Source organism: Cervus elaphus, chromosome X (genome assembly GCF_910594005.1).
Source record: "Cervus elaphus chromosome X, mCerEla1.1, whole genome shotgun sequence".
NCBI lineage: Eukaryota > Metazoa > Chordata > Mammalia > Artiodactyla > Cervidae > Cervus > Cervus elaphus.
The window spans coordinates 118,554,903-118,566,081 of NC_057848.1; the positions used below are offsets into that span (position 1 = coordinate 118,554,903).

Genomic DNA, 11,179 nt, shown 5'->3' on the forward strand with positions numbered 1-11,179 from the left:
AAGGCCCTATTTATTTACCTTTAATTCTAAACTTTCACTTAAATTCATTTGAAGTTAACTTTTACAAATTATAATACTAGCTCTATATCCAGAAATTCTGATTTCATCAGTCTATTTTGTAGATTTGGATATTTTAAACAACTGTGTATTTTCAAACCAATACACAACAGTTAAGTATTATAATGTACTCCCATGTAAGTCTACCCAACTTCAAGTGTAATGACCTCTTGGTCAATTTTATTTCATATAAACCTATTAATTTCCCCGCCCCTTTAGGTTTTCTTCAGACAAATCTTAAAACATTTTATCAGTTAATCCACAGGTATTTCATAATATAACTCTCAAAGATAAAGACAACTTAAAAAGACTACTTTAGTGACAAAATGCATGCCATTATCATGCTTGAAGTGTTAAAGTGTTAGTCACTCAGTCATGGTCTACTTTTTGTGACCCCATGGACTCTGGCCCACCAGGCTTCTCTGTCCATGGGGATTCTCCAGGGGAGAATACTGGAATAGGTAACTACTCCCTTCTCCAGAAGATCTTCCCAACCTGGGAACAAACATCGGTCTCCTTCATTGCAGGTGGACTCTTTACAGTCTGAGCCACAAGGGAAGCCCATTATCATGCCTAGGCAAGAGTTAATGGCCACTTAGTATCTTCAGTATTCACGGTTAAGTTTCCCTTGTGTGCTGCACTCAGTCGCTTCAGTCGTGTTGACTCGTTGTGACCCTATGGACTGTAGCTTGCCAGGTTCCTGTCCATGGGATTCTCCATGGAATAATATTGGAGTGGGTTGTCATGCCCTTCTCTAGGAGATCTTCCCAGTGTGGGTGGATTCCTTCCCCACTGAGCCACGTGGGAAGCCCAAACTTTCCCTTGTGTGGTGGTGTGTGTGCCTGTTCAGTCATGTCCAACTGTTTGTGACCCCATGGACTGCATCCTGCCAGGCTCCTCAGTCCATGGGATTCTCCAGGCAAGAATATTGGAGTGGGTTGGCATTTCCTCTTCCAGAGGATCTTTCTGACCCAGGGATTGAACCCATGTCTTCTTTACCCTCTCATAAATGTTAATGTTTTCACCAATTCTGGATCCCATTTAGTCTCAGGCACTGCAGTTTTTCAATATGCCTGCTAATTCTCTGTAAAATCCCCCCTCTCTTGCTCTCTTTGTTTCTCATGAGAAATGAATCCTTTGCTCTACAGAGTCATCCACATGCAGCATCTTGCTGATTTCATCTCATTGGCATCATTTAACACACTTTCAGCTTTTCCTGCAAATTGGAGTTTAGATCTTGTCTTCTGGTTCAGTCTTCTAATTTGGCAAGAATGGCTCAGAGGCAGTGTGGCATTCATCCACTGGGAGAGGAATACTGTATGGTTGTCCCTATTTTTGTAGAGCAAGCAGATACTGGTGCTCATTGCATACAGTGCTTGTGTCATTTGAGGTTGAAAATGGAGGTATTTTCATTCTATCTATGCTTCTTCATTTATTAGATGAAATTCTTCTCTGATGAGACACTTCCCTAATCCACTGTTTGGTAACCAATGTTATAGTTCATGTGCCACACACAGGATAACTGTTTCATTTTTCCCTCTGCTTACCCAATTTCCAAATAATGAATCTATTTCCTAGCATTTAGTCACAGCGACCATGAGGTCTTTGTTCCTTTAGAGCCACTATGAACCCATGTTTAATCATAGCTGATGTGTTTTAATCCATTTTAGTTGTTAGTCTTATTGGCACTAAACTTGTCCCTACATGATGCAGACTCATAGTGTGAATCTGCCCACACAGGGGCAAGTGCAAAGCCAGTGCTCAGTTAGTGTGGGTTGAAGTACGTCAAACTGAGTAAAGTGTATTGACATCATGCTTGACTGTTTTATTACAACATTATATTACTGTGCTCATCCCCCCACCAGATTTTGAAACTGGCATTATCCCCTTGGCTGTCTTGGGTGTGATGCATACTACATTTGGAGACTGAAGAATGAAAACTCCTTCTCCTTCATTGGAATTTAGTACCTTATTTGGGGGACAAGTGACTCAACTAAGCTCATGAACTTGATTACCTTCTTGGCTTACAAAAGTCCTTTACCCACATGACCATTAATTCTTGCTCACACTGTTTTCTCTGTGCCATCATCTGCTATTGCTCTACTTTCTGGAACCCTGCATGGTTCACATTTCCCCTTTCCCTGACACACTTCTCTCCTCCATATCATTGTACCAGCACCCCTGTGAAAGTAGTTTATCAGTAAATCTCCAATGGCTTCTTTACTCAGCTTCCTCCCCTCAATGGTTTTTCCAATCATGGCTGTGCACTTCGAGGACAGAGTATTTTGGCCTTGAACACATCAAAGACCCTTTGGTAACTAACCTCCATTTCTCCAAAGTTTAGTTTTCTGATTTCTAACCTGGGGCAAAAGAGCTAGCTTTCCTGTGTCCTTGTGAAATGAGCTTCACAAGAGACCACCAGGACATCATGAAGCATACAGAGTCTAGGATGTGTAAATTATTTTACCCATGGTTGCTTGAGTATGGGCTGCTACCTGAGAAGTGCTGAATAAAATGTAGGGGGTTAGACAGCCCCTTGAATTTGTCTCATTACGCTGAGAGATCACAGTAATCTTTGCATAGGAAATGCTGGGACTTATGCAGAATTGTTGGCCATCATGTTAATGTCTACAGATATTTTTCCACTTTTTATCCCCCAAATAATTTTACTTTCTGGTTAGGCTACCTCAGCACTCAGCTATCAGGCAGTTCAGTTCTAGCTGAACATGCTTCACTAATTTTTTTTTATTGAGATATAATTGACATATAATATTCTATACTTTTAAGTTGGATGGTATGTTGATTTTTACATTATATATTGCAATATGAATACCACTCTAGCATTGGGTAACATCCCCATCATGTCACATAGTTATCTTTTTATTTCTGTTTCACTAAATTTTATTGTGGCACTTGTGTACACTGGTGGAAAGTGAGCAATTCTGAGTGACTGATTATCTGTTTTCATAGTTCTTCATATTTCCCGTATTGTTTGTGTGAATTAGTATGAAAACAACTGCTTGATAGTTTAACCTCTTTTGCGATTACATTCTCACCTAGGACTGGAAACATTGGATAGAGTATGGTGTTGACATTGCAGTCATTAAGGATTGCCTTATAATGGAGATACATTCCCCCCCACCCCCGCATTTAACCTCAAAATTAGGCTATTTTCTTCCTGTTTACACACATGTTTGGCTATCAGGCATTTCATCCATGATGTCCCACAATTTACCATATTGGTGTTTAGTAATGATGATGTTACTGAAGTGTCTTATAATTCCAGCCCCTGTGGCTCTTTATACTCACCATGACGTTTGCCTCTAGTACCTCAAGGTGGTATGTGTGGATGTGGATTCATCTCCACTCATCAGATAAGGAAAATGAGGCACAGAGTGGTTAAGGATATCAAACAAAGAAAATAGTTTAAAATGTCAGGCCTTGAATTTGAACCCGTCTTTTGGTACTTGTTCTAGTCAATGTCTGGTTGCTGTCAGCAGAAAGCATTCTATGTTAATTAGCACAGGGATTAATTTCAGGAGTTAGGAGCATATAAACACTGTCTTTCTAGGGCCTGGAGATACAGGTCTATTCATGGCCTCTCAGAATGATTATTATAGTCATTCAGCAAAGTTGGTCCCCAAGGGCAGATGCCACAGTTGAGTGGGGAATCAGGATGTTTCCAGCATATCTGTTGGCTTTAGGCATAGGGTGTCTTAATTGCTTTCCTAGAAGCAGGAAATTCCACCAGAATTGTTAGCTCTTAATTGCTTTCTTGGAAGAAGGAAATTCCACCAGAATTGTTAGCTCTGCAGCTACATTCACAACTCCAGCATGCCCATCTTAACATCTCTCTACCTCTCTCATTAAAATGCCTCTAAAATAAATTTGATCAGTGTGCATCAGATTGACAGAAGGTAAAATGCATCCGGAATCCTACTAAGTTAAAAACTCTAGGAAATGGAAAACTAAGCTGCTGCCCGGTCTCTTCAGTATAGAGAGGGATATTTTTGAACGGAGCTTGAAGAACCAATGCTGAGAAAACCAATATAAGGCATCCAACACAGTGTTCTTAACCCTGTGCTCTCTAGTCCCTTGATATATTTCTCTTCTTCTCCTTCCAGTCCATTTGGCACTACTATTCATAAAACCTGGGTGAAACTTAAAACTCTGTTTGTGCTCTAGGCTGCCTAATGAATTTAGATGTACGCTGGAGAAAAAGAGAAATCTCAAAGCCTGAGCATATTATGTTTTCCAGTATAAAGTACTTTTGTTTAAATGGAATTCTTGAGAAAATAATTTTACATTCTCAAATCAGCCACCTCCCCCCAAAAGTCTATCCTAAATCTTCTCCCATTCCTCATTTTTCTTATTTCATTCTTCCTTAACAGTCTCCACAGGGTTACTTCCTACTTCAGGAAGAAAACATGTCCTCATAAAAGAACTTCACTGTGTTATCCTTTCTCTCAAAAATTCACCAATATTTCCATTCTCTCCAGATAATCTAAGATATTTCCATCTTTTCTCATTTTGTGATTTAAACCTACCTAATCTCCTGATTCATTTTTTAGTATATAATAGATATTACAAGCCAGTATGGCCTTAGAATTGTACTGTCTGTGCTTGAACACAAAGCCCACTACTTACTAAGTTATATGATCTTGGATAATCCACTCAGCTTCTCTAAACATCCATTTCTTCTCTCTAAAATATAGTGATAAGATTACCTTATTCACAGAATGATAGGGAAAATGAAATAAGAAAATTCATAGAAAGTAATTGAAATACAACCTGCACCCAGGAAACACTCAACAAAAGTGAGTTATTATCAGATAAATGTAGTTCAACCATAATGTACTGGCAGAGAATGTGAAGAGCTTATGGAAAAAAACAAATCTGTTTTCTCTAATTATATTGGTGATGGCAGTACTAAGAATTCTAATACATGTGTAGGTGGGGTAAATTAAGTGAATAAGTATTTTATTTTCTAATTTTATCATCCCCTTTTATCATTGAGAACCAGTATTTCTGGTTTGGCAGAAACATATAAAATTGGTCTGGTACATTTTGTCTTACCAGATAATAAAAAAACCATGAAGGACTACTAGCATAGTCTCAAAACCACTCAGAATTCAACTTCAAGAGGCTTCCACTGGTTGATGAAGGGCCATCTTAAATTCAGTAAGTGTAGTAAGAAAAATTGTTTAAAACATCAAATATATGTAAATCCAGTAATTCAAAGTTATTCTTTTGTAATATCCTTGTCATCTGTGAAGGATTGTAGGCAACAAAATTATCATTTTGAAAACACTCAAAGAAAAATAATCAGGCACTTCCCCGACTTTCTTTTACAGTCTGTACCTGAAAATAACAAAACTGTCAATAAAAGGAAATTGTTTTAAATGTGTATCCCAATTAATAAAGGAAGAATGATAGAAGTACAACATCACAATTTTGCAAACCCTATTGATGTAATGTCTCTACACAATCATCATTAACTTTTGCTAACTGTAAAAGGAGTCACAACTTGACATTATGTGCCTCTTTATGGAAATACTCAAAATTCCCCTTCAAGTATTCTTGCTTAAAAATTACACCTATATCTGGTTCACAGATTCAATTATTGATATACAAGAAATACACAGAAAAAAAGGATATTCTAAACTATACCATAGGGATACAATCAGTAAAGTCAAGAATGTAGAAAACTCTACAAGTCACACGATCTACCTTCTCCAATGAATAAATGATGTGAAAAAATAGAGGGTAGATTGGGAACCTGTAGATAGACTTAAAAAAAGTATTCAAAAGGCTAGGCAAAATTGAACTGCAGCGTTTGAGTATACACTTGTGTGACAAAACTATATGGAAAATCATGAAGGTGATTACTATAAATGTCAGGATAGTGGTTACATTTAAGGGTGGAAGGAGTGGGTTGTGATTGGACAGGGTAGAGAGAGGCCTTCTGGATTGACTGGCAAAGTTCTAATTGCTGATTTGAGTGGTGGTTACAAGTGTGGTTTTCTTCTAAGTCAATAAGTTATAATTTTGTGTTATGCAATTTCCTGTATTTGTGCTCTATTTTGCAATAAAAATTAAGTTGAAAATGATTAATTAAGCAGTGACCAGATATTTCCTACACTTTCTTAAAAAAAAAAAAAGCCTTTGATGAGACTTCTCCCATTTACTAATGAACTCTTTCAAAGTTCTAGGCAGATCCACCAGAGACAATTGCCCCATCACACAAATCTAGGGTTTGGTCCAAGGTTAGTCTCCGTGTATATTCCTGGTCAGTGTTTCTCTCTCTGGTATATCTGCCTTCTCCTGAACCCCAAGGATGATGGTTTGTGAAGACATCCAGTCATTTCTCATTTCTCCTTTAAGGTTCTAAAAGTGACTCATCCTTTGTTCTCTAACAGAGATAATACTAAGTAGCAGTTATGCTAATATTCTCATGATTAATACAAATGACCGAGGTCAAGGAAACATCCCTGGTCTGTCCTACTTCCTTGCTATTGCTAACTTTATGTGAACACAATTCCCTAAACCTTGACAAGTTCTCCCAGAGACAATTTACTAAGTCTATTCGAGGTTCACAGAATGCCCAAGAGAGTCTTCAGCACATGGCTTCCGCACATTCACCCTTTCATTTCTTCCTATTCATTGTGAATAGGTGTGCACATTCTCTTTGCTGCTGCTGCTAAGTCGCTTCAGTCGTGTCCGACTCTGGGCGACCCCATAGACTCCACCAGGCTCCACCGTCCCTGGGATTCTCCAGGCAAGAATACTGGAGTGGGTTGCCATTTCCTTCTCCAAGGCATGAAAGTGAAAAGTGAAAGTGAAGTCGCTCAGTCATGCCCGACTCTTTGCGACCCCATGGACTGCAGCCTACCAGGCTCTTCCATTCATGGGATTTTCCAGGCAAGAGTACATTCTCTTTAAGTGACAGCAAATAATTAAGTCTTTTTACCTGAGGCAAAAAGAATGAAAGGGTTTGACATCTAATGGCTTAGGAATAGCACAGAACTAGTAAAATAGTGGCAACCAGGCTGAAACCACCAAGCATGCAAGTGTGTTAGACATAGGACATTTTTTTCTACCCTTGAAATGTTGAGAACAAAATTTTTGTTTTAAATCTGCTTCTAATTTTTATATTCTGGCTTGTTGTTGGATTTATTTAATATGACTTTATCTCATACTAACAAATTACATTTTCCCATGACCTTTTTTTCTATTTCAGTTTGATCTAAATTAAGATAATTTACAAACCAGCTCTTCTAGGCTTTGGCACAAGTGTTACAAACGCTAAGAGTGAGATTCTATTGCTTAGGGTCTTATGAATTTTGTCCATCTCAGAGGTCTTAATTGGCTTAATTATGCTGATACCCACAACACCTGTAAGGTTCCAATATGACACTGATTCTTTCTTAAGATCAAACCCATTATCAGCAGTTAGGAAGGTTCTAGGTCCCCAGAATTAGAGGGAAGCCTAATGCTGTGCACCTCAGCTGTACTCCAGGGAGGTTAGTGAGGCAGGTACACCAGAATACAGTTGATGAAAAGAATACAAGAGATCTGAGTCCCCTACCTGTCTATCTGACCCACCACCACATCACAGGCTAGCCATTGTCCAGGCACCTGCACAAATGCTATAGGTTGTGCAGCTAGACTGGGACACGGGTCTCATTGGGAACTTCTTCCAAGCAGACACAGCCCAAGTGTTTTACATGAAAAGAGGTTATAAGCCCATCTTTACACCATGAAAGCCATCAGCCAAAGTTACAGGCTTATTTATTGGGGGGGGGGGGGCAGCGCACTGGAAAGGGTTTCAAATTAATGTCTGATCTGAAGTCGCATTTCCAAGGTTCATCTTCATCTTCCTGTATTTCAAGAGCACCTCCCTAATCACTAATTTCTTCTTTCAGTTGCTGGGTAAAGCTTTAACCCCTATCCTACCTCCATTTGTTCAATAGGAATGTCCATTTTCACTAGAATCTGAGTAGAATTGGAAATCAGGTGCGCCTGTCTAGGTTTAATCATTACATCGTGGTCAAATCGCTCTCCCAGAGCGCGTATACAAAAATGAATGGAAATTTTCATTAAAAAAAAAAAAAAAAAGCCTTTTGGACCTCAGCCAGGACTAAGGATGCGGGAGGCCGAGCATACGGATGGCAGCTAGGGGTCAATCCCCGCCCGGCACCGGGTCGGCAGTGGAAGAGTCGGAAGTGGTCGGGGTTTGGGGGAGGAGATCCGCTCACACACAACAGGAGAGGCTGCGCCGCCATATCTGCTGCCGCCGCAGTTGCGAATGCAGTGTCGGGACCCGGCTGCCTCCACACCGCCGCTAAGGTTCGTGTCGCTTCCCCATCCCGACTCCCCACTCTTGCCGCCTCACCCCCGGCGGCACTGCCAGCTCTTTCTGGCCCATTAAACCCATTCCCTTCCCGCATCTATCAGGGCTGAAGACGATGGATTTGGGCAGCAGCAGCAGCAGCGACTCGGCTCCCGACTGCTGGGACCAGGTGGACATGGAAGCACCGGGTTTGGCCCCGAGCGGGGACCGAGCCTCCTCGGCGTTGGCGGCGGCCGCCGCGGAGGTCCAGCATGAGCCCCTCAGCTCGGCCTTCAGCCGTCAGCTCAACATCAACGCCAAACCCTTCGTGCCTAACGTCCACGCCGCGGAGTTCGTGCCGGCCTTCCTGCGGGGCCCGAGCCAGCCGCAGACCCCCCCGAACGACGCCCCCGGCTTCTATGAAACCTGTACAGGCGCGGGCGACCCTCAAGGTAAAAGGCTGGGACGGGGGGCACCTGTGGAACATTCCAAAGAGGAACAGTTATTGTGGCGTGAAGGTTCCAATTCAGCCGTTACCATGGAACTTTCAGAACCTGTTGTAGAAAATGGAGAGGTGGAGATGGTTTTAGAAGAGTCATGGGAGCACAATAAAGAAGTAAGTGAAGCCGAGCCAGGGGGTAGTTCCTTGGGAGATTCGGGGCCCCCAGAAGAAAGTGGCCAGGAAATGATGGAGAAAGAGGAAATCAGAAAATCGAAATCTGTGGTCGTACCCTCAGGTGCTCCTAAAAAAGAACACGTAAATGTGGTATTCATTGGGCATGTCGATGCCGGGAAGTCAACCATTGGAGGACAGATCATGTTTTTGACAGGAATGGTTGACAAAAGAACACTTGAGAAATATGAAAGAGAAGCTAAAGAAAAAAACAGAGAAACTTGGTATTTGTCCTGGGCCTTAGATACAAACCAGGAAGAACGAGACAAGGGTAAAACAGTAGAAGTGGGTCGTGCCTATTTTGAGACTGAAAAGAAACATTTTACAATTTTAGATGCCCCTGGCCATAAGAGTTTTGTCCCAAATATGATTGGTGGTGCTTCTCAAGCTGATTTGGCTGTACTGGTGATCTCTGCCAGGAAAGGAGAGTTTGAGACTGGATTTGAAAAAGGTGGACAGACAAGAGAACATGCAATGTTGGCAAAAACGGCAGGGGTGAAATACTTGATAGTGCTTATTAATAAGATGGATGATCCCACAGTAAATTGGAGCATTGAGAGATATGAAGAATGTAAAGAAAAGCTAGTGCCCTTTTTGAAAAAAGTCGGCTTTAGTCCCAAAAAGGACATTCACTTTATGCCCTGCTCAGGGCTGACCGGGGCAAATATTAAAGAGCAATCAGATTTGTGCCCTTGGTACACTGGATTACCATTCATTCCATATCTGGATAATATGCCAAACTTCAACAGATCCATTGATGGACCAATTAGACTGCCAATTGTGGATAAGTACAAGGATATGGGCACTGTGGTCCTGGGAAAGCTGGAATCAGGATCCATTTTTAAAGGCCAGCAGCTTGTGATGATGCCAAACAAGCACAATGTGGAAGTTCTTGGAATACTTTCTGATGATGCTGAAACTGATTATGTAGCCCCGGGTGAAAACCTTAAAATCAGACTGAAGGGAATTGAAGAAGAAGAGATTCTTCCAGGATTCATACTCTGTGATCCTACTAATCTTTGCCATTCTGGACGCACATTTGATGTTCAGATAGTGATTATTGAGCACAAGTCCATCATCTGTCCAGGTTATAATGCAGTGCTGCACATTCATACTTGTATTGAGGAAGTTGAGATAACAGCCTTAATCTCCTTGGTAGATAAAAAATCAGGAGAAAAGAGTAAGACACGGCCCCGCTTCGTGAAGCAAGATCAAGTGTGCATTGCCCGTTTAAGGACAGCAGGAACTATCTGCCTTGAGACATTCAAAGATTTTCCTCAGATGGGTCGTTTTACTTTAAGAGATGAGGGTAAGACCATTGCAATTGGCAAAGTTCTGAAACTAGTCCCAGAGAAGGACTAAGCAGTTTTCTTGATGCCCCTATACAATACTGTGAGAATTGACTATGATAAAGTTCACCATCTTCTCTTATTTACTACACATTGACAAACTTTTCTCATATTTTGCAAAGAAAAATTTCACAGCAAAAATCCATGTTTTGTCAGCTCTCATGTTGAGATCTCAGTTATGTCACTGTTGAATTTACCCACAAGTTTCCTCCTCCTATTCCATTCTGCTTCCTTGAACAGAATCAGTAAAATCTTTGTAACTGATGTGGATGTAATTGTCTATAACAATGAAAAATTAATATATTTTTAATTTTTCATTTTCCTTTAGGATAGACAAACCTTGTTCCAATCAGACCAATCAGAGTATGTCAGTGTGTGTGTACATGTTAAAGACAACTAACATGTGAATAAAATATTCCATTTGAAACTCTTATTGGTATTTGAAGTGCTTTTGAATATTTTTTAATTTATAATACTTCTCAGTTAGCTTTTTCACTTTCTCAAATAACTGAATACATTTATTACCTGGGTTTTTAAAAACTGTCCTGCATTCACTGCTTTAAATGAAGAATTTACAAATAATGCACAGGTTTGTGTTAAAGGAAAGGTTTTAATTTTGATGAAAAAAAATTTAGAGCTCTTCCCAATGAACTTTGTTTTCTGTATTCAAGTCCAGTCAATAAAGGAGCTCTTCTGCTTCCCTACTTGGTATTTGGAAAAAAAAAAAAAAAAAAAACTCATGCCATCTACCAAGTCCCCAAATGTTGA

At 40.4% G+C, this 11,179-nt stretch overlaps 1 protein-coding gene across 1 annotated transcript; it reads left to right on the top strand.

Moving 5' to 3' along the window:
- Window positions 1–8,295: 8,295 nt before the first annotated feature.
- On the top strand, window positions 8,296–10,843 carry GSPT2 (G1 to S phase transition 2). Its single transcript, XM_043896754.1, has 2 exons — window positions 8,296–8,406; window positions 8,515–10,843. The coding sequence occupies exon 2, from the start codon at window positions 8,526–8,528 to the stop codon at window positions 10,422–10,424; it is 1,899 nt and encodes a 632-aa protein (XP_043752689.1). The 5' UTR covers window positions 8,296–8,406; window positions 8,515–8,525; the 3' UTR covers window positions 10,425–10,843.
- The last annotated feature ends 336 nt before the right edge of the window (window positions 10,844–11,179 follow it).

Excerpts from the sequence above, each read along its gene's own strand:
- GSPT2 (XM_043896754.1), top strand. The coding sequence starts at position 8,526 with ATGGATTTGGGCAGCAGCAGCAGCAGCGACTCGGCTCCCGACTGCTGG.